This window comes from Nomia melanderi, chromosome 5, assembly GCF_051020985.1.
Source record: "Nomia melanderi isolate GNS246 chromosome 5, iyNomMela1, whole genome shotgun sequence".
In the NCBI taxonomy this organism is placed as follows: domain Eukaryota; kingdom Metazoa; phylum Arthropoda; class Insecta; order Hymenoptera; family Halictidae; genus Nomia; species Nomia melanderi.
In genome coordinates, this window is record NC_135003.1 from 15,958,172 (window position 1) to 15,983,250 (window position 25,079).

The following is a 25,079-nucleotide window of genomic DNA, read 5'->3' on the forward strand; positions in this document are numbered from 1 at the left end:
CCGTTCACGAATCCTCCGCGGAGGGATATCCAGCTTTCGCGTCGCCTGGTCCAGTCCCTTTCGTAATTAACCCATCAGCCGTCACGGCTTAATGAAAGCGCGGGCACGACGTCGTCGGTGTCCGCGGACAGGTGGGACACGGCGTGTAAATACACAGAGTCGAGTCGCGCTGGAAAAAGGAGCAAGAAACCCGGCGTCGGAGGGGAGCCCCCAGGTCCTGGAAGGTGGGCACCGAGATATAATACCCGGCTACCAACCCCCGGCGCCGATAAGTGTCAACTGCACCGCGCCAGATAAAAAGGACCGAGCGAAAAAATAAAAATTCCCGGCCGGGTGATCCATCATGAGGCTACGGACGCCGGGCGCGCAGGCCCGCCGCGGATTGGCCGGCCCCGCCCAGGGTGGGTCACGTGGGAGAGGCGCACGGTCACGCCCAGCGCGGCGGAGGCAGCGCCTTTCCCCGTCCGAGCGCGACGGTGCGCCCGCGGAGCGAGCGAGAGCGCGCGCCGGGAGCGACAGGGACGGCCGGTAGCTGGACACATCGAGACCCCCGCGACCCGGTCTCACCTGCGTGCGTGCAGGCCTTCGACCGTGCCGCCTTCTGGCACCGCCGGAGGAGTCCACCTAGCCAGTCCACTTCAGCGACCCTCGTCGACCGGATCGACGACCACGCGCGCGTCCGCCGCCGCTAACTTCGACCGTTTATCCCGGCGCCGAGAGTAACGGTCCGGTCCCGCGTCCACTGTCGCGACGCTGAGGTGCCTCGGGATTATTACTGGCGCCTGCGTCCGCGAAACACCTGGCGAACACTGGGACTGATAACGGGCCTGCCATCGGCACCGCGGAGGCCGCGAATCGGACAGTGACTCTGTTTGCTTGGGAACACGCCGGTGGTCGAGCGTTGCTCAACTAATCGTACGCGAAGGGATGATTCTGGAGAGGTGTGCGTCGGTCTGTGATATCTGTGCTGCGTCTGTACATCGGCAAGTGCGTTGTTGACACTCTGTGGCAGGTTCCAGGGATGCAGGACTTGTCCGGTGTACGGTAATCACCTTGGATAGCCTGTCCAGATAGAACGAGAGAAAGAGGTGGTCGGCAGGTCGGGTGGCTAATTTGATGTATCCGTCTCACCGTTACGAGGATGATGATGATGGACATGGGCATGTACGGAACCTACGGCAAGCCTGACTCATACCCGAACTACGTGTGCACCGGCCAGGGGAATCATCATCATCATCAGCCCGTGTCCGTCGGGGGACACGTGCCCGTCCCGCCTTCGCCGGAGCTAGCTCCGGCTCATTACTTCCCTCAGACAGCGGTGTCCCCGTACTCCTCGTCTTCGTCGGAGAGCTTCCTCGCCGCGGAGTCCGCGGCGTCCTCCGGCACACCCCCGCAAGGATTCTACTCGCCGTCGGCCGGTGTCCTGCACGAGGATGGCACGACGACCGCGATCATCTCCTCGGAGAACGGCTTGAGCTACACGAACCTGGACTACGCGTCGTCGGCGGCGTACTCGAACCAGCCGCAACACACGAACGGCTCCCACGGATCGGTCGATCCTCACCAAAGCTACCATGTCCAGCAGGCTACCTACAGGGACGAGCACCATCACCATCATCATCATCATCCGCCGCCGCCGTCTTCCGGCAGCAATCTCCATCAGAGCTCGATGGTGCCCGGGCACACGAGGACGGAGCACGAGCTGCACCATCAGTCTTCTAGTCATCACCACCACCATCACCATCACCACGAACCCGACTACCAGATACCCGGGACCACGAACTATCTCCATCAGCTGCCTCCCACCGAAGAGTCCCTGCACTATCACCCGCAAATTCGGCAGAACGACTACTCTAGTCACTCCGGTGGCCACTACAAAGAGGAGAATCCCGACCCGACCGGCGGGTACCACGTGCTGCAGCAGTCGGGACACCCGCAGCATCAGCACGGGCATCATCATCAGCAGCACGCACACGGGCATCATCCTCAGCAGCAGCAGCAACAGCAGCAGCAACCGCACGTGCCCACGTACAAGTGGATGCAGGTGAAGAGGAACGTGCCCAAGCCCGTCGGTACGTAGATATCGGTTCGGGGTGTATTCCGCGCTGTTAACATTCCACCCCGCGCGAGTCGGCCACCGTGAAATTAGCATGCCGCGGGGGCGATCCGGTAGCCGCTCGTTAACTTCTGTTTAGCGCCCGCGATGCTAGGGACGCGCGTAGACGCGAACGTTTGCCGCGGAGATTGATATCTTAGGATGGATTGATGATCGATCGACGAACGATCCCTTCCGCGTGGAACGATCGAACTGGGTGATGGGTTCATTTCGATCCTCCGATGATTGAGTTGTTGCTGGCTTCGGGAGAGGGGTATGGTCTTTGAACTTCTCTTGTTCTCTCGGTCTGTCGCCGTCAAGTTCTAAGTTCGCGAATTGTTTACGCTCGGAGGAGTATATTTGCACGGTTTGCAAGTTATGCAATACACGTTGCTAAACGAATAGACAATTTAGATTTTGCTTTCTTCTCCAATTTATCAATAGCTTTTGTCGCTTTTGTATTTGAATTCTAAACGATCAAATATTCTGCGTCTCAGCTAGAAACAGTCTAGCTCCTCAGAAATCAGAAATCGGAATTTTCCCGTGAATTGTACCGCTGTTTCCCACAACAATCAGGCGAGAAGCGCAGTTGCCTCTAAATCTGCCCGATTATTTTCGCACGCCGGAGCCACGGTCGCCCCGCGTTCCCCTTTTTCCATAAATTTCCGAAGTCGGCCGGTCGGCGCCAGGAATACTCGGGATCGTAATTTGTCGCGTTGAAGTCGCGACACGACCCAATTGCCGCTCGTTGAGGACAGTTTACGCGAGCACCGGGCCCGATCCGAAGTTCAGCGGTTTTCGCTTGGGTGGTGAATTCAATTAAGATTGACGGCCAACTGAAATGTGACGTTGCTACGGCCTCGCGAACGGCGGGCTCGCAGCACGCGTCTAACAAGATTAATAAAACGTGACACGTAATTCCGGTTCGCAGGATCCATTAATCCTGCACGTGCTCCTCCGGCGATCGAGGATCGCCGCGCGATCGGGACACCGTCCCCGTTCGCCGCCATCTTGTTTTATCGCCGGCCGAATCGCCGTCGCGACGGTAATGGCGGACGGTTTTCAAACATTTCGACGGAAAAGTTGTACCTTGAACTCGGGCTCGACGAATGATCCGAGAGTGACGCGCACGTAGGAACGATTAGCGGCGATTGATAAAATCGATGATTATCGACGATCGAAGCGACCGACAACTGCGCGATGACTTACGACACCGCGGAAGCAGTTTAGATCTCCTGGCCTCCGTTTGTAATGACGATCAGGTAATAAGCTTCTCGGAATTTCCAGCAATCGAGAAACACCGTAGTAATCGTTGATGATTTATCGTCGAAAATACTTTCACTAGCAATCATAATCTAAATTACCAGTTCGATTATGCTCTAAATTACAAAGATTCGAACGGTTCCAATTTTTCTCATTAAAACTTTGTTCGCTCATTAATGAAATTTTAAACTTCAGTTGGAACCGTCCGATACAAGCGTTCGTGTCCTCGCGTAAACCCGTCCACGCTGATTAGCGAAGCGGCGGTAAAACCGCGGGAATAATGCGATTCGGGACATAAAGGGTTAACGTGTTCATTAAATTTCATCAACGTTTGATAAACCCACGTTACCGACGAACGTGTATCGACAAGCTTTACATCAACATCGGCTCGTTGCATTATGCATTCGCGAATGGCACCGTTCGCGAATATTCTCCGAGCGGTTGCACGCCTTCGTTACGATAATGGGGGGACGTAAAACGGTAGCCGGGTGCGGAACAACAATGGGACAACGACGAACAACGGGATTCGGTGGCGTTCAGGTGCAAAGGACAACGGGGAACGAATGCCGGAGCCGGACGAAAATTACGATTCCGTACAGTGGCCGCGATAACGAGCTTTTCACGAGATAGAACGCGTATTTATCGGTGTTTATACTGTCCCCGGTGAGTTGTTTAGCTTCTATTTACGCCTATGCGACAGTCGTAAACGCGACCGATAAGATTATGCACACGAAACCAGTGTAACGGAAGATACACGGGGGTTTTACGAGAATATCGTACGGGGGCGGCCATAAATCAAGCCGGCCCGCAAACCGCTGCGTCGGTTTTATCTTTTGCCCGCGAACGGCTCGATTACTCCGCCGGGATAGCCATTCCGGAAATATTTCAATTCGAATCGAACACTCGACTGGAATTCCGTTCGAGCCGCGTTATCGCTCGGAAGCTGTGTTATCGCGCCGTTTCACGCTCGGCGGCGTTGTTCCTTCGTACAGCTGATTTCTGAATTTCTCGGTTAATCGAGTATCATTGCTGGGAAGGTGAAAGTTGTTTAGATGTATTGTTCATCGAAGTTATCGTGGCAATATCGAATTCATCTGTTAGAAGACTGTACATTGATCTTTGAGAGATCTACAAAGAAACTCACTAGTTTCTTTATCTTATTAACGATGTTATCTCAATGATTCCTACTTTCGAAATTATAATGAAGTATGCAATATTCAACTACAACTTTCTATTCATCTCGGAACAGACTATAGATAATTGACAAAAAGTCTCGGTCATCTATTTCCCTGAATAGAACGGCGAACGATGTAACGAGGATTTAATTGGAAGAAAGTATCCGTGAAATCCGGCGAACGAATCGATTCGTAAAACCGATTTTTCGGACACGACGATCCGAGCAACGTTAGGCGGAATTTTAACGCGCGACATTCTAAGCGGGATTAAAGGCGCGCCGTTTCCTCGGTCGTCGAGCCGTTTTCTCGAATCGCTTCAGATCGTAGGCGCCACGGGAGTTTTTTTCGTAATTAAATGTGCGATCGAAATTCCACGGGTATAAACCACGGCCGGCCGTTTCGTTCGTTTCCCCGTGGAAAAGCGGTATCTTGTTATCCGTTCCGTGCATTAGCATCGCGCTCCGAGATAGCGGATGCAAATTTCGCCGGCAACGCCACCGCGAGCGAGTAGTTCGGCCGTTGTCATTCTGATTGTATAAGACGTCTCGACACTCGGTACAAGATGTTTCAAATTTACCGATGCAAATTGAATCGACCGATCAGCGCGGGAAAAAGATCCCGATAACACGGCCCGCGGAATAAGCGGTAATTGAGCAATCACCGAGGGAATTTCATTAGAGAAATGTTCTATGCTTCGGTAACTCCAAAATGGCGGAGGGTGCGCCGCAAAGATCGCGATGAAGAAGTTGATTGGCCGGTGGACATCGAAGGAAGGGAATCGAATTTATTCGCAGATCGACGATCGGGTTTTAATTTTCATTGTTATCGTTTTGTATTTTTTTAAGGTTCTAGAAAGTGGAAATTCGGAAATTCGACAGTGTTTACTATGTTGAATGTGTAATTCAATTTTCTATTTTATTTTTACTGTTTTTTATGTTTTAAATTGATTACGGAGATTGCACTTGTGAGTTAATGATTAGATTTTTTTGTTTCTGACGAGGAATCATTGTTTACAAATACAAAGAAAGATTGGAGAGAAAAAAGGCAACGCTCGCGACGTTCCGGCAGCGTTTATCGCGAGCTGATCGGAATCAATGGCAGTTAACGACGATATCGGTAAGCCCCGATAAGATTCGAGCTTAAGAACGAAATTTCTGCACTCGAGTTATCAGATTATTTCGGGAGACTCGACGCGATAACTGATAACGCGCCTTTGAGCTTTAATTGAATGGCGATGTACCTTTCTCAATCAACCCGGGACTTAATAAACTTTCGACTGAAAATAACGTACAGGTAATATTGATAAGAAACATTCATGTTCATTGATGCAAGAATTCTAATGCAAATATTATGAAAAACGTGAACGTTGGATGATCGTATGTTGTCCATAATCATATCATCTCTATGAAAGAGGCTTGAGAGAGATATGAATATTTATAAACCAGTAAACAATAAAGTATGAAGGTATAGAAACTTTTGAACAACCAGTCCAAACAATGGATTATGAAATTATGAAATTATGGAATTATGAAATTATGGAATTATGAAATTATGAAATTATGGAATTATGGAATTATGGAATTATGGAATTATGGAATTATGGAATTATGGAATTATGGAATTATGGAATTATGAAATTATGAAGTTATTAAATTATGGAATTATGAAGTTATGAAGTTATTAAATTATGAAATTATGAAGTTATGAAGTTATGAAGTTATGAAGTTATGAAGTTATGAAGTTATGAAGTTATGAAGTTATTAAATTATGAAATTATGAAGTTATGAAATTATGAAATTATGAAGTTATGAAGTTATGAAGTTATGAAGTTATTAAATTATAAAATTATGAAATTATGAAGTCGCGAAGTTACGAAGGCATGAAATTACAACATTATAAAATTATAAAATGCAAATCGCTGAAAAACGACGTAAACCAATGGAATGGCTAAACAAATGTAGTCGAACGTGGACAGAAACATTAACTACCAGCGACAAGATAAAACCGTGAGTAATAGCTCTACCCGACGAACATTTAAGAAACGAAATAATCGAGGCACACCAATAAATTTCCCGTCGTTTATACGAAGCACCGTTGAAATACCTCTGAACGCGTTAAATTAGAATTACATATTTGAAGCGGGCAATCGTTATCGATTAGCATACGTGTAAATACATGCTTAAGTATCGCGCGGGTATCTCTTTAGAAGTGACGTGCGGCGGAACACTCGAGGCAGGAAAACACGGGGAAAAAACGGACTGTAACAAGATGAAAACATAATTTTTATCAAATGTGAAGCATACGTAGATCGATGTATCGAGTCCAATCTACGAATCGTTAAAAACTTCATGAATAGGCAAGGCTCGCGCTAATCCCAGCACTTTTAACCTCTTGCGCTGGAAAACTGTATCACTCGCGGCGACATGTTTTTATTCCAAAATCACGCCTAATCAATTCTAATCAATTCGAAATCGATCTAGCATCGATACGCTAGGTTCTTTCGAAATGTATTGTATACAAAATTATTAACCCCTCGTCGTACAATAACAAGTGAGACTCTTGATGAAGATTTCTAGGTTAATTTAACAAAAAATCAAGGTCTTCCTTGACGGATTACAACGAAAAGCTATTTTATTATTACCAATTTATTATCTTCGAAGTAAAGCAAAGATGGAGAATTTTCTTGCGTTTTCAAATTGAGAGCGAAATTGTTAATTAATGTAAAGTGAACGATACGTCAAGTCCCTTTGCACTTGAAAAATTCTGCACTAGGAACATTCAAGACTTTCCTATACAATATTCTTTGAATCTAAGGAAGTAAAATAAGAAAGTTTGAATGTAACTAGAGAAAACGCAAGTAAACTAAGGAACCAAGCTGCTTGGTTCCATTTCACCAATGCGTACGAAGCTTAACCCTTTGAATTCTGTAGGCTCCAATATTGCAGCAGGAATAATATTAGATATTTCAACGAACCTTAAAGAAACTACCCTAAAATTATTCAATTTTTCACACATCCGAATTTTGCATTAAGGAAAATACAAGATCTGAGGAATATAGCATTTTCCACTTTCGCTAGGGATACTATAAAAATTACAAAACCATCTGGAGTGTTAAGGGTTAATATTCTACGTAAAATTGTATAACTTTGCTATCGAATCGAACGACAGTCACCCCTCGAGTGCAAAGGGTTAATAAACAAGACTCGAATCTCGAAATTCATTTCGGGCTGATTTTTCGCAAGAAACTCGAGCGCTGCCATTTACATAAATTAAACGCGAACATTATCGGGGCAAAATTGTTGAAAAAATTAATTCATACATCGACACGTCTGTCCGTCCGTCCGTCCGGGCACAGGTGAACAGCTAGAGTCATTCGTTATTCATTTATGAATACTTGTCGGCTCGATCAAAACAGATATGCCCGATGATTACGCTAATTTTCTGGAAACATGATACGTTTTCATTCGTTCGGTAATGTATTCCATGCGGACATACGTTTTCCAACCAGATTGTCGCCTTGTCGTGCGGACTTCAACATTTTACTGGCGCAAGGTTTCTTTTTGCGGGCGATTTCTTTCCAAATAGCAGCGCTCGGTTGATTTTTTCATTCGTTAAAGAAATGCTTGTAGTGGAACTGGTACAAAGTAAGAAATTTTTCAAACCAGATAGCTAGAGAACGCTGTCGGTTATGAATTTCATCGATAATTAAGTTTTTCTCGATCCGCGACTTTTTGCTATAAAATTGCGCGAACTTCGATAGTGTTTAAATCCCGACGCTATAAATAATATTTCTAGTAGCCAGTTATTTAATCCAAATCCTATTCAAAAGCCACCCATTCGAAATTTTTCATACGAAGTGAATAGAGCAGTAACAATCTGGAAATAGAGGTGTCCACCTTGAATCCGAATATTTCGAAAATACAGCAGCTCGGAACCTCGATAAATGTCACACCGCCCAGTTAGGAGGCTGGAATATAAATAGGAACTACGATCTACGATCTAAATCGTTCAGATTAATCGCGAGTGCCGCTAAATGTAATGAGCAATCGGTTGAATCAGCGATATCCGGAGCCTAAGAGCGTTCCATTCACGATTTTCAGCCGGTTGATAGCGGCGCCGCGGGCCGGGGACGTTTACCTTGTATTTAAATATTCGAAAACGAAAGTACGGTGGCAGCCAGTCGTTTGAAAGCGAGAAGAGTGTCGGCGTTCCCCCAGCACGGTGGTAATTTGCTTAACAGCGACGGGGTTCGAGGCAATCACCGGGTTCCGAGAGAGTGACTCTAAAGCCTAGATCGTTGAATGGAGCTTGTCAGGATTACCAGCGTTTCACTTAATAGCTCATTATAATCAAATTAATAATACCGGCCGAGACGTAACGGAGGGTGACGCTTATTACATCGGGACATGCGAACGGAACCCGCGCCCGCCCCCACCGATCAAACTCCAACCCCCGTTCCGGCCGAGTCCGCGTTTCTTATTCGCGTGCGCAGACTCGCAAATTCCTACGCTGCGGACGCACGAAACTGTAATTCGGATTCCTGATTCTGTCTACGGTTTTGCGTATCTCCGTGTCCCACCCTCGGGTTTCGCGTTCGATTTTAGCAGCGCGTATAGGCGCTGTGGAACTGCACCCCTAATTTCCACTTATCGATAACGTTTAACGCGTTGACTGCCGCACAACAAAGATGATGTTGAAAATAATTGTTTATCGTTTAGTATTACAGTAGTCGTATTACGCTGTGATCTGTCTACTTATGGTACTGAATATGTTTATTTGAGATCGAGTTTTTTATTCATTGTTCTTCGGGAATTTGGAGGTTCTGGTCATCGGTGACCACTGTGGAAGTCAAAGTGTTAATCAGTCCTTTTTTCTTGGATTTATACTTGTGCAGTATGTAATTATTAAGCTTAATGTCAGTGGCCATCCCCAGTTTATGAAAAAGAAACAGAAATTTTAAACAAAGGCTACAAATTTTCTCCACGATTCTAGGGGATGAAATATTCATTGAGTTCGGGGCGAATCGGATATTTCAGTTTTTAGATTGTTGCTTATAAAACGAAGGTTTTCAAGTTCTTCTTCTCAGTTTGAACTATTAGTTTATCACTGTCCAATCTGATCTGTCTACCCTACTGGTGGTTCTACGACAGAAAGAAATTTACAGCTTTAATATTAATTCGCGAAATAATTAACGTCGAATAACGCGATATTTCCCTCGAAATTAATTTCACCTAGACAAAATTCGGAATTAATCGCGTCGATAAAATTTCCAAAAATCCTTAGGCTTAGCCAACGAAGGGTTCATATATAGTAGAATATCGATACATCCAGTCGCAGAGAGAATCTGCGCAGCGCGAGCCGGTTCAATCGAAATAACAAGATGGGCGGAGCAGAGTGGTGGGGCGGATTTCGGTAGATTTCGGTTGGTCACGTTTTTTGGTTGGCCGGGATCTCACAATAGCAGTGCTTTTTCCCTTCGTGCCTCCATAATGCGTTCGACGGGGTCCAGAGCAGGGTCTCTATGGGGACGGCGTGGACCACCCTTCAAAACGAGCCAGGAGAAAGGGGAAGGAGAGGGTGGGTCGAGGGTTGGCGGGAGTCGCAACGACGTCAGCCCTCCCGATTTATCATACCGGACTCGATTTCTTCTCTATATAATCAATAGCGGGATTGGCGACACAGCAGCCCCGAAAAAGGGCGGAACAAACAACCGACCCTTAGCTGGGCAATCGTAATTCCGGGCATTCACCGTGGAAAAAAGAGCTTCTGTCGCTTCCGATATGCGTATACAACGTTTTTTCATTATGCTCAGGGCGGGGGAGTGAAGTAATTGCTTGTGTGACTTCGCTGATCGATGCACGATTAATTTGTTTATTGAATACGCTCCTTTATAAATGATAAATGCAGCCTGTTTCGTGGAAAGTTCGAAATGTTGAGTGTTTGTATACAAATTTGAATAGTTACCACGTTCAACCTTGCGTTAGCAACTAAAATCTTTAAGTTCGTTCAAACTTCCGAAATTCTAATGATCTTCCATGATTCTCCTAATTTTCAGAATATAAATATCCAAGCAATTTCGTCAAATTCCTACGGGAACACAAAACTCATAAAATAGTAGGCTCAATTGCTTAATCGCCTTTTCCAGTCGGAAGTTTTTCAGTAGAAATATTTTAACATTTTCTGAAGAGATAAAGACAAAGATATCTTATTTCAATATTTCAGAAACTTATTATACAAAGTATAATATTAAATATCAAATTTCATAAATTAATTGGATGAAATCAAGCGGTGAGCGAATCACCTCTCAAGTACAAAGGGTTAATAGCCAGCACAAGAGCGAAAAATCACGGAAAACCGATATAATCCAAAAGAAATCGGAAAAACGCGATCCTCCATCATCAACAATCGAAACTTAACAAAATCAGCCTTCCTAACTCAAACTTTTCCAGAAGAATGGTCCGGGAAACGTCGAATCGCGCCCAAAACGCTCGTTAAGCTTGATTTACGGCCGCCGCCGCGTCAAGATACCGTCGCGATCCGGTCAAACATCATTCAACGCTCGTGAAATTGATTAACAACGTCCCCGCGCATTGAATAACGGTCCGGCCGCAATAAAGTCCGTTTAGCGTAAATTAAGGCACACGCGAGCGCGTACGTAACGCGCTCTCTCTCTCGCGCGCACGGCCGGGCCGCGCGGCGAATTACGTCGGGCTGGTCCGTGTTCGCGGCGTTTCGCCGGTTTTACGGCATATTTCGCGTTACTTATGAATAGAACGAACGGCTCGGGCCGTCTTGATTGCACGCTCTCCTCCTTCAATCCGACGAGCGGCGCTCGCCGCTTGTTCCCTCGTTTTATATTCGACCGTGTAAAGCCGCTTTACGACGTCGCGTCACGTATCGCGGCGGCCGGCCGGCTCGAAATCGACCACATCAATTGCGCTCGATTCTTTTTCTCCCCTGCTTCTGTTTCTTTCCCCTCCCCCCCTCCTACCCTACCCGCCTTCCATTCCACGGAGGTTTTCCGCGTTCGGTTCCCCCGTGGGATCGGAATTCACGCGAGAGACTCCCGCGGCGAGATTAAAAACCGAAACGGCGCGTATATCTCTGTTTAGAAGTTTTAGAGGCTGTTTCGGCCGGAGGAGGCTTGACGGCCGGAGCACCGTGGAACGGGCGCAATAAGAATATCGTCGTAAGAATGATACTTTCTCCGGCTCGATCTAAAGTCGGCTGTCCCGCGCGACGCTTCCTGCATCGACGCGAACGGCCGCGGCGAGCGTCGATTAGCGACGCGAACGGTTTGCGACTCGTTTCAGCGGCGGCGTTACGGGTTAGAGGTCCGTCTCCGGGCTGCGATCCTGGGAAGATTCGGATGGGATGTTGCCGAGTTGATTAGTGCGTGGGAATGGGAAGTTGTTTGCCCGGGGATTTCATTATGGCCGATTCGAATGGGCAGATTTTATGGAGGGGTGGGAATTCTTGAGCGTCGTAAATTGAGAACGGCGGCTCGTTTGCTCGGTAGTCTAAGCTTTCCTCGGATGATACAGTTAGTGGAGTGCGATCGGTGGAATCGTTCAACCCTTCGGTGAAGATAGCTCGTTAGTGCAATCCTCTCGAGGATACCGATGAATGTTTGTGTAACGCTCGTTGGAGTGAACAAATGTTTCTTTACAGCTGAATAAGAACAACCCCTAATAGTTTCTACTGCTCACTCGATGGTTAGGTTGATGAATGTAAGATTAATGTAAGATTTATGGGAATTGCATGTTAATCGTATTAAATGCTCGGTAGTTCTAGTGTTGAGAAGTGCAGGATTAGATATCTTGAAATTTGAAGGATCGAGAGGTTTGAAAGAGATCAAGATGGTATTCTTGCTTTGAGGTACATGTTTCTCTTCGTTTTGTAACACACGATTTAATTTATGGAAGAAACTTAACCCTCTCTAAAGTCAGAAGACTCGTCTACAGAATGGAGATCTAAGAGTCTTCCACTACAATCTTCCAACTTCAATCATACAACCAAACCAACGATCAAAGATACCAGAATCTACAGAACACCAGAAATCAATCAAAAACCTAACCAAGACCTAACCAAGACCTAACCAAGACCTAACCAAGACGTCTTCCACTACAATCTTCCAACTTCAATCATACAACCAAACCAACGATCAAAGATCCCATAATCTACGAAACACCAGAAATCAATCAATCTTCCAACTTCAATCACACAACAACCAAATCAACGATCAAAGATCCCATAATCTATAAAACACCAGAAATCAATCAAAAACCTAACCAAGACCTAACCAAGACCTAACCAAGACCTAACCAAGACGTCTTCCACTACAATCTTCCAACTTCAATCATACAACCAAACCAACGATCAAAGATCCCATAATCTACGAAACACCAGAAATCAATCAATCTTCCAACTTCAATCATACAACAACCAAATCAACGATCAAAGATCCCATAATCTATAAAACACCAGAAATCCATCAAATGAAAACCAATCTCCTAAACAGAACGCTAGAAATCACATCGAGCACCTGACCAGCTACAATTACGATCCAAGTATCAGCCGGCTCAGGTGACGACGCGTATCAGCGTGCCGGCGTGGCGTTTTTCCCCGGAGGAGCTTTTTCGAGAGGTGGCGCGATATATCGTTCAAGGTGCCCGCGGAAATGAAAATCACCGTGAGCGAGACACGTGGACAGGGTCGGTGATTGTCGGGGTGGCGAACAGGGGGTCTCTCTGCTAGCTTGCTAGCTAGCTAGCTAGCTAGCCAGCTAGCCAGCGAGTCCGCGGCGAGAAAGGGGGGCTGCCAGGCAGGCAGGGGAGAGTCAGTTACTTAGGCAGGCGGCAGGGTCGTTGCGGGTGTTGCGGGATCCGGGGGTTCGGCCGGGTTCGGCGGGTGGCAGCCCGGGTGGAAACACGCGAACGATCCTCTGATCCCCTCGCAAGATATCGGCCACTCACTCACGCGTTCGCCGACGGCCCTAGCCGCGCCGCAACACGCTGCGAGCTCTCTCGGCTTGACTCGACTCGACTCGCTTTGCCTTGCTTTTGCCTTAGCTCGCTTTAACCTGCCCGCCTGCCTGCCTGCCTGCCTGCCTGCCTGCCTGCCTGCCTGCCTGACGGCTTCGCTGGTCAGTCCGCTCTACCTACGCTCTCCTGCGAAACCGACCGACCTACCTCTTTCTCGCGCCGCTACGAGCGGACGCTTTATTTTCGTTTGATTCTTCTTTTTCGTCGCTACCTCGCTTGTGTACTGCGAGGGTACACTCGGCCTCTCATAGTTCGATTGAGTTTGTAGCGGGGGTGGAGGTTGCGAAGAGGGAATGAGACACGATCCATACGCGTTTTGTATTGGCGATAGAGAAGTGGTATTTGTTAGGGTTTTAGAGTGTGGTTGTATGGGGGAGTTTTTGGAGCGGCAGCGGCTTGCTGTTACAGATTAAACCTTTGAACTCTGTAGGTGCCGAATGTACACGAGGCGAATTACACTTATTATGCTTTACAATGTGCTGGCACTGCCAGTGACGCAGTGCCCCATAGGATTCAGCAAAGGCTTGTTTGTTGGTGTTAGGTGATTTTCGATGTTGTTCTTTATCGATATTCAACGTTCTTCGGTTTTATAATAACCTTCAATATTCACAATAGTCGAAACGTCGTTTGTCTACTGTTACAATTGGAAATCGAACGTCGAAATGTAATTTGTCTACTGTCGTGTGCCGAGCGCCGAATGCTCAAAATGCTTAACCCTTAGCACTCCAGATGGTTTTGTAATTTATCAGCAACTGCGACTAGTGAAAATGAGAAATGCTGTAACATCCCTTCGATCTTTTATTTTCCTTCTCGGTAGAAAATTTGTATGCGCGGAGAACCTAATAATTTTAGGGTAGTTTCTTTGATTCGTTAGAATAGTGATACATTCTTGTAATATCTTATGTAATCCCTTGCTGCCCGAGTAAACCCCTTGTCCTACAACGAGTGAGACTCGTGAAGATTTTCAACATGATTCAACGAATATATATATTACTCAATTCAGTCGAATTCAAAGTAAATATTATTCCTCTGTAATCAACTGTTATACTTAAAAGGAAGTGTAGGCATAATATATGCTTAGAATTTTTCTCTTTTTCCAATAAATTATTAATGACAAAGTAGCCGTATCGGTCAGAGTTGAGAAAGAAATCATAGGTTAAATGATTTGCCCGCGACTTAGTCTTGGTTAGGTAGTTTATTGCATAGTTTCAACCCCTTTCTGCAGGTCTTGCTAACACCGATGAGATTTAATGGTTACTCTGTAGCGTTTAGGATTAGATTCTATAGGTTCCAGTGGATGAAAGGATTGGACCGGTGTTCCACTTGTTTCACTTATTTCGCGATTCTTCCCTTTCACCCCGGTTCCTCGCCTCGCGCTCGTTCCCGCCGCTTTTTGCTCGCCAGTTTCTAGGCCTTCGACCTTCGTGCTTGCATGTTGCTCGACTTGCCCTGAATCTCTGTTCTTTCCTAGCGTTTCTTCTGCACCCTTGCTCGAGTGTCTTTCTTCGAATTTATGGCTCGATGATCGTGTTCCTCGATCTCTCAGTTTCTTTCTAATCATTCGAAACATTCATTCTCTAATGCGTTCGATCAATGATCCCAAAGTGAACGTACAGACAACTCGAAGACCATCACGTCAGTCCTCTAGTACAAGGAGCCGTAAGTGAACGTGGCGAAGTCGGACGGTTCGAGGCCGATAAAAATGAAACTCTTAATACGCCAAATCGACTGACCTCGGGTCCATAAATAAAGCTGACCGCACGCAACCGTTCGGCACGTACGTTTATCATATCTAGAAATTCAAATTTCAGCCTCACCGAACGTTTCCCCGAGCAAAAAGTGGGCGGCCGACGCGAAAACGCGGCGCACGCCGCGAATCGGCGCGCTACCGTTCCCCGCACGTGCTCCAATTCTCGGCGGTCGCCTTTTCCGCGAACAGCCGAATAAGAAATTTGAGAGAAACAGAGTCGTCCGCGGGTGGGACGACCGGTGGAAGTTATCGACAAGCCGAACGCGAAGCGTGCTACGCCTAATTTCAGCGGGAAACGCTTCTGGCGCGGCCGCGACACGCACGCCGACTTTTGCACGTTCTCGGGCAGACCGGCCTCCGTGGATCCCCGCTGACTGGCCTGCACGCAGACCACCGGCGCGATACACAATGTTGGTTTTTCATTGGATTTACGCGACTCCTGGATCTCGACCGCTCCGTGATCTTATCCGCGCCCGAAAGCGGATCGTAAAGAACGGAGAAAAATGAATTCCTTGAAAAATTGTAATTTCCTGTTGTAACGACGTCTGCCTCGAAAAAGGCTCGATTCTATCCGAGTACAGGGGAAACGTAAATAAATTCGAAGCTCGTGGAAAACGAAGGAAAGCGAATGTATTGGGGTATAGTGGTTTTATTGGTATGGGATTTTTCCGATTTTAGACGAGTCGAGTTCTTTCGGAATGTCGACGGAGGGAAAGTATTTTTGAGAGGCAGTGGAGAAAGGTTGTTTTTCGCGTCGAACCGAACGTTACGTTTGGAACGAAACCGCCGAGTCATCGGCGCTCGTAACGTTTTCTAATAATAATCAATTTTCTGTTACTGCCTCGGTGAACCTGATTCGAATCTTGTTTGCCGAAGCCTGGTGACACTGACTCAGGGCATTAGCTATCTCGCCGCTGAGATCTGCGCGTTAATGGAGCACCCCGTCGGAAGGGGCGGCGCGAAAGGAAATCGTTCCAATAGTTTAAATAAAACGTCTGGGACACTTAATATTCTCTCTGTGATGTCGGGAGTGCTGACTGATTTATTAGAAGCTGGTATTCAGCTCTCTGGGATCTTAATATTTAGCTGTGTCAGCGGCCGTTAATGTTCCAACCATTCAGCAGTCGATATTCCAGTTTTACTTTCTGTAATTAATGACGATCCGTTTTATTCTACGAGTAATATACTACCACGTTTCAGTGGAAGTGAATTATCACTGGACTCGTCATTTAAATTCAAATCTTCTGGAACACAATCAGAAACAGAATTGTCATTATACTCTGAATGTTCCATATATTCTCCGCGTAATGATCAATCCATCCAATCCTACACATTCAATTTCCCATTTCATGAAGATAGAATAAATAACAGTCCAACAAACCCAAACTGCATAAACATCTGCAAAGAACCAGTTCTCGTCATCATCCCCAAAACATAAAAACCCTCTCTCTAAACAACCCCCTGCTCCCTGTCTCAAGAGGGCCAATACTTTAACACGTTGAACGCCGCACGATTTCATAGAGCAAAATACACAGAATGGAAAAAATATGATATTAAATCATTTGATTGAATTGCATTATTATTGCATTATTATTATTATTATTGCACGTTCTTCTAGTTGAATGTCACGAAATTAGGTAGCATTATTTGTAATATAGAAATATTTCCAAATAATCGTCGTTTCATTGAGTGAACTGTAGTGATTTAATTTGGTCGGGGGTCACCGGTGACCCCCATGGCATTCAACGTGTTAACCCTCTGCGGACGAACGTCGACACTTAGACATGAAGTGTTCATATTTGGAAGACTAAATCGCAGAAAAATGATTTAATTACTCTGACAGCAAGAGATCAGCTCATAGTTTCCTTTTTTCCTATTAATCAAGTAACCGATATTTAAGTTAACTTCAATCGTCGAAGACTTTGCATATCTCAAAGTATCTTCGTCCGCAAAGGGTTAACCCTTTACTCGAAAGGCGACTCTCATCACTTGATTTGATACAGCAACTATGAAGTTGAATATTTAGTATCTCAAATTAAATTTTGCATTGCAATGTGAAATACTGAAATAAAATAGCTCTGTTTAATTTATCTGTGAAATCTCGTTAACACTAGGTTCACGGGCATCTATTGTACAGTTTATTCTGTTCCTAGAACAGTTGACATTCCCCTACTTAGATTTTGAAAATATATACATTCATATAATCGGATGAACCAAAACCGACCGAAACATTCACCAAATAATGTATACAAAATTCCTCCGTAAACCTAGCGTTAAATTAGTTACAAATCATATCGTATTCATCTCATCAGAAAGTCTTCGAATATTTCTACCGAAGAATCGAGTGCAAAGGGTTGCAGTGCCAAAGGGCGTCCAACCAGAAGCCAAGAAGCGATCCCCTAAAGCTAAACGTTGAAACAGTATTTCAAAACCGCCCGTATCGGCCGGGACACATTGAAAACTCGGCCGGCGAAGCCGCGGAACAGGTTCGATCCGCGCGCGTTCGTTAAGGTGTAACGCAATTTACTGTCGGACGTGTTGCGTTTCCGCGAGAGGAACGCCGCGCGGCGCTGCGCGGCGCTGCGGCGCGCTGAAACTTTATTACGACGAACGTTAAGTAACAGTAAAACACGATAGCGCTATTGATGCCGTTCGAGTAACAATAACGGTTTTACGAGGCTCGTTAAACGTCCCGATATTCCTTATTACCGTTCACCGGGGGCTTGTTAGGCACCGGTGGAACGCTTCCGCGCGCCCCTGCTCGGTCGTACGTTTAATCATTTGAATATCGTCCGCGCGCGTGCTACGGCCACGGAATTCCTCGGAACCCGCGAGAAAGATCTCTCTCTCTGTCTCTCTCTCTCTCTCTCTCTCTGGCCATGGAAAAACTGCCCGCCAGTCCTCGGAGACTGTTTATGGTGTCGTTATCGTTCACGGTAGGCGTCAGAGGGTAGAGAAATCGTCGATGATTAAAGCCAATAAATTGACGATATTATTATCGGCCGGCGGACGTAAACAACGTATAACCGAGCCCTCGGTCCTTACCTTGTTGAGAACGGCTTCCTAGTGGCTCACTTTACACGTATATACGTTATTCCATCAAGTCAACCCTTCCAACGGGGAATATTGTTCCAGAGGACTCCGAGTTTTTAGCGTCGAGCCTTTTATTTGCTTCGCGCATTTCGCTCCGGTCGCGCGCAACTTTATTGCAATGGTGAAAGATGGGGAATGCGGGGTTACCGTAGGAATGTCCTTTGGATAGGTGATGTTCCAGTTTAGTGGGTTTCAGTGATTTTTGTCGTTGGAGCTGGAGGTTTTTATCGGTTTGTTGCTGGATTAACGCGTTGCTGGCTAGTTATTGGGAAATTGAATTGTGCGGATTTTCAGTGAGATACACTTATGTCACTATACGTAGAAAAAGTCGGGTATCATGTTGTTATGTAATATGTTTTAAATAGATAATCAATTCGAATCAAATTTTATATTTATATTATATAAATTACATTATATTTTGACACTATCTATAAAAAACTCAGGTATCATATTGTTATGTAATATATTTTAAATCTATTGGTTACGAATACAAATGACGGAACTTTACAGTTCATAGTGACAAATTTTAATGAGAACATTTGAAAAATATTGCATTGTATATATTAAAAAGGTTAATTTCATTGGGGATGTGCTTTGGTGTCTACGTGCTCTCTTTTCACCGTGAAACTTCACGATCTAAGGTTATAGCTCAAATATTTATCGAAAAGAAAGAGCTAGATCGGCTGGCGTTGTAGCGTGTAATCGGATGTGGAAATCAGATACCTTCAAATACAGCTGGATCCTGACCAGCCGACATGTTTTTTCGCTGAAAGGTGTCCTGTCGAACCAACTCTACAAGTTCTCATGCGGCGATGACAACATTAATATCACAGAGCCATTCGACATCGCAGTAACTCACACAACCTCGCACACTGGTGCCTACATTCTTCCCTACATGTGTTCGATCGATTAATCCCATTATCTCTCGTGTACCTTGGAAAACGAATTTTCCTTAAAATCAAATTTCTCTGAATACTAATCATTCGAATACTGGTAAATCGGAATTAGAAAACATATGACAACTGATCGATCTAACTGTTACGACTGATACTCGCCAATCATCGAAAAGCGACCATTTCATTGGCCTGTCATTGTTACACGTTAACCCTTTGCACTCGACAATATTTTTGATTACAAATATTCATTACTTTCTGACTAAATATGTAATAATTGTAACTTGAAAGTTACAAAATACATTCGTTTGATGAAATTATTTAAACTATTGGATACATTGTTAATTCGTATTCATATGTGGATATCTATTAATTTTGTACTGCACAGATTTTGTCATAATAATGAACAAAACTTCGGCCCATAAAGGGTTAACATTAAATATCACATTCCATAGTTTTACTGTGTCGAATCAAGTGACAGTCACCTCTCGAGTGCAAAGGGTTAACATATAACCTAGAATATTTAGTATCTAGAATATTTAGCGTAGATTAAAGTATTGTAAGATGAATGGTTTGTCGTGCGTGCGTAAGGGCGAGCAGGTCGTATTGCGACGGACCGGCGTGATGATTGGAAAATAGTGTGACTGCGTTTAGAAAATCTCGAGCGGCTGAAAGAATGCGAGGAAGAGTGTCCGGAACCGAGCGACTGGACCGTGAGAAAAGCGTGTACGCGACTGCGTGAATTTAGACTATGGACGAAAGATGCGAGAAGGGTGCAAGGGTGAGAAAGAGCGAATGGGGGTGTGCGTTAAAAGCGAGTGGGAATGCGTGCGTGAGGACATTTTGGCGAGAGACAGCGGAGAACATTTTTGTGCGTGATAGAGTCGTGTGTTGGCCTTCGTGGCATTAAGTTGTATTCTTACGTGTTGTCCATATTGTTTCCTAATTCTCTTTTTACTGAAGATCCACCTTTTCGATATCTATAATAATAACCCCACTATAAACTTGGGGCTCGTCCGATTACTACAAATGCGTTCGAACGTTTTCAACGGAATGCTGCGAAATGATTTGAAATTTTTAGGAATTCGGAAAGGAAAGGATGACAGAGAGTCGGTGCCCCTATCGAGGACCGTCTTTCCTGTAACACAATACCGAACACCGCGGTTGCACGCGTGCGCGTCCATCCCCCACCCCCTTGCGTCATCTGCACCGTGGGCCCCTGGCTTTTAGCCTTTGAATAATATTTGAATTGCGTAATGCCCGGCTAAAAGGGGATCGTTACCGCATAAGGGGCAGATGATCCGGTCCGATCAACGGATTAGTTTCTCTCGACCGTGCGATTTTATCAACACTGCTGAAGAACTCGCTATTAAATCATTGGCTTACCACGCCACTTTATAACCATTCGGGAAACTAGCTGATATATTGCCACAAATTACACCTCGTAAATTACCGCCGATGAACCAGTGCTAATGAGCACGCTGTAGACTTCAATTTATTCACGGGAAATCTGAAAATACACGTTTGCATAGGATATAAGAAATATATAAGATACTTGGAACATTTTTATGCAATTTCGGAAATTCGTAAAGTAATTCTATTCTAATATTCTTAAAACACAATTCGAGAATCTAAAATAATAATAAGTTTAATAATTTTCATATTTATTGAAGAAGTCTACTTCCTGTAACAATTTTCTTAATTACACTCTTCAATATTTGCATAAGTATACCTCCACCGACCGACCAATTAATTCAGCTATCTTCAAATGACTAAAAACCCATCAAACGCTGAAATGGTTTCATTAAATTAATTACTGCCTCAGAAAATAGGTCTAATAGTCTGCTTCTCCAATAAAGATTTCATTAAAACAGAATATTCCTAAAATTGAATAATCGTTATATTTATTTAAAAAAACCTATTCTCTGTAATAGTTCTATTTTCTTAATTACACTCTCCAATATTTGTATAAATATCGGTCCACCAGCCGACGAATTAATTCAGCTATCTTGAAATAAGTAAAAACCCATCAAACGCTGAAATGGTTTCATTAAATTAATTACTGCCTCAAAAAATAAGTCTAATAGTCTGCTTCTCCAATAAAGATTTCATTAAAACAGAATATTCCCAAAATCGACTAACCGTCATATTTATTAAAAAAACCTATTTCCATAGTACTTCTATTTTCATAATCACACTCTCCAATATTAGCACAAATTTCCCTCCACCAGCCGACGAATTAATTCAGCTATCTTGAAATAAATAAAAATCCGCCGAACGGTGAAACGGTTTCAGTGAAATGATTACTGCCTCAGAGAATAGGCGTAACAGTTCGCGTCTCCGATGAAGATTTCATCGAACGAGGATGTTGCCAACGAGGCGTCCGTATGCAAGACTGTATTTTTGTGCGAGCGCATAAATTAGAGCTCTTCTTCGTTTAATAAGCGCATCCCGCGAGAACCGGATCGAGAGCAGGAACTCTATCTCGCGTCCAGGCGAGCCTTAATGTTTTCATACGCCTCGATCTCGATTCGTCTTTCCTCTTCTGTTTTCGACCCTCCTCCGACGCCGTCTCTCCTTTCCTTTTCTCCCGGAGCCGAGCTCCTCGCGGCCGATGTATGTAATCGCCGGCGAAGAGTAAGCGGAACACGGCAGAACTTCAGGCTGTCCGTAAAATTCTAGAAAATCGAGCAACAAATTCCTTCCCGAAGAACCTGTAATATCCTCTGGCAAAATACCGTAGCCATCAAGTTGAAAATTATGTTGGCTATTTCATTGGATAATAAATGTTGCAACATTGAATGTTTGCTCTCCGATTGAAGAATACTAAGCGATAATTAATGCACGACAGGATAATCGGTAGGATTTTTATTCCTCTAACACGTTGCATTTTAAAAAACTATTATATATATATATATTGCAACATTGAATGTTTGCTCATCGGTTGAAGAATACTAAGCGATAATTAATGCACGACAGGAAAATCGGTAGAATTTTTATTCTTCTAACACGTTGCATTTTTAAAGAAACTATAATATATATATAAATATTGCAACATTGAATGTTTGCTCATCGACTGAAGGATACTAAGCGATAATTAATGCACGACAGGAAAGTCGGTAGGATTTTTATTCCTCTAACGCGTTGCATTTTAAAAAACTATTATATATATAAATATTGCAACATTGAATGTTTGCTCATCGGTTGAAGAATACTAAGCGATAATTAATGCACGACAGGAACATCGCGTCGGTAGAATTTTTATTCCTCTAAGGTATATGAATATTCTAATTACAGTCATTTATAATAAAGTTTCCTTACTGGCAATAGCAACAAATTTACTAGTAACAATAGTAACATTAATACTACTAACATTACAATCACTAATATTAATATCAATAATATTGCAATCACCAATATTAACATCAATAATACTGCAATCACTAATATTAATACTAGTGATATTCCAGTAACATTAATACTACTACAGCACCACTTAGTAACTTCGTACAAACTTCAACCCTAAAACTCAAAATAAATCTCAATAAACACCTCCTCATTCTTCCATTTGAATTTACAATCGATTCACTAATCCGTCCAACCGACTAACCAACTCGAAAGCACCCTCTCCGAAAATTACCCGAGAAACCTCGGCGCAGGGTAAAAACCTGCTAGAATTTCAGTTCCACGTCAGACCGTAGAAATCGTTCAGGCGGCTTCGTTCGGCTTTATCCGCGTGCATTATCTGCTTTTTCCCTCTTTCCAATTTCCCCCTCCCCAGGGCCGAGGCTGCCGGTGAAAACGGCAGGCGCCGCGTAAAATAATAATATTAAGCCAGGTGAGATTTAATCGGGCGCCTTTGATCGAGCCCGGTCTGGCATGCATGCTTCGAAACCGCGGCTAGGTGTTACCTGTGTTAACCAACGGGTGCGCGCACACGTTGATACACATGTTGATACACGTACAGGCGCGCCGGCCGCACACGGACGGGACGCGCACACCCTCGTTCGCGACCAAGGGAATGACTATGTGCGCGGGAATTACATTCATGTTCGGCGCTTAAGTGCACTTGGTCGATTCACGTTGCACCGGCGAGCTCCCGGAGGCTTTCGCTGTTAATTACTTTTTCGGTGGACGCCGACAATGTCGGCCGACCGGCCTCGCGTGAAAAATTCAGTCCCCGGTCGCCGGGAAATTGAACGAGCGCGAAGAAATCGATGAGATGAAACGCTGCACGAAGTTCGATTAACCGCTTGCGCTGGAAAGACGTTTCTGCTGCAGAATTCTCAATTACGTCTTTGACGCATTGGCAATCTTGTTGCGTTACGCCTGGTAGATTGTTTCGAAGTGTATCGCTCTGTATGGAATGATTAATAAAGAAATTGGTGTACGTATCAGCGTGGAATAGGTGAAAACGAAATTCTTGGAAACTGAATTCATTTCCAGCGCAAGTTAAATGGTGGTGTCGCTGACTTGTGCAGGGATAGGGGTTCTGAGGTGTTTGTGTGGAGTGTTGTTGAGGATATTGTTATTGGTTGTTGATGTTAGTGATTGCTGGCGTTGGTAATGTTGGTAATTGCAGTGTTAGGGTTGCTGATGTTAGTGGTTGTGGTATTAGGGATTATTAATATTGATTGCTGTTATTGGTGTTAGTGCTTGTAATTATTAGTGTTGGTGATTGTAATTGTTGTTGATGTTAGTTATTGTGATATTGTTACTATTGGTGATTGCAGTATTAGTGGTTTTAATGATAGTGGAATATCACTAGTATTAATATTAGTGATTGCAATATTAGAAATATTAATGTTACTGGAATATCACTAGTATTAATATTAGTGATTGCAATATTAGAAATATTAATGTTACTGGAATATCACTAGTATTAATATTAGTGATTGCAATATTATTGATATTAATATTAGTGATTGCAATATTATTGATATTAATATTAGTGATTGCAATATTATTGATATTAATATTAGTGATTGCAATATTAGTAGTATTAATATTAGTGATTGCAATATTAGTAGTATTAATATTAGTGATTGCAATATCAATAGTATTAATATTAGTGATTGCAATATTAGTAGTATTAATGTTACTGCAATATCACTAGTATTAATATTGGAAATTGCAATATTAGTAATAATAATATTACTGCAATATCACTACTATTAATATGTAGCATAAAATGATTGCAACGTTAATAGTATTACACTAACCACAACATCGCCAGCATTAATACCAGTGATTGCAATATCCCTGATATTAATATTACTAACATCACCGATATTAATATCAGTGATTCCAATATTACCACTAATATCAATAATTGCAATATCAATATTCATCTAATCCGAGAGCATTTCAAACAAGTTTTCTCCTTCCCGACAACCTAGAAATGCTGTATAATTCTTCTGCTATTACTCCGAGTCACTAAACGCCATATTAATGAATCCGTGTCTCCAGCAGCCATCGCGGCAAAAAATAATTAACATCTCCTCAGCGACCCCCTCGATTCCACGGTGTCTCGGTCTTTAACCCTTCCCGATCCGTCTATTCCTTATTCTGTCAGCTCTCACCCTCCGCCGTGACGCGTCGTCCTGTTCTCATTTGCTTCCAGGACAAATAATTTCCGGTCCCCAGGACTTTCACTCCGTCTCCGTGCGGACTCGTGTCCGCGATCGAACTTCTTATCGTCGTATCGAGATAAGATTGCCGTTCAAAGAATATCTCGCTTCCTTTCTTCGCCGGGAATATTACGAG

At 44.2% G+C, this 25,079-nt stretch overlaps 1 protein-coding gene across 1 annotated transcript in view; it reads left to right on the forward strand.

Annotated features, from left to right (window-relative positions):
• The first annotated feature begins 642 nt into the window (after window positions 1-642).
• LOC116424524 (uncharacterized) overlaps window positions 643-25,079 on the forward strand; it is a 30,001-nt gene continuing 5,564 nt past the window's right edge. Inside the window, exon 1 of the mRNA XM_031971038.2 lies at window positions 643-2,072. Coding sequence (XP_031826898.1) covers window positions 1,142-2,072 — 931 coding nt within the window. The 5' untranslated portion in view covers window positions 643-1,141. The remainder of the gene's footprint in view (window positions 2,073-25,079) is intronic.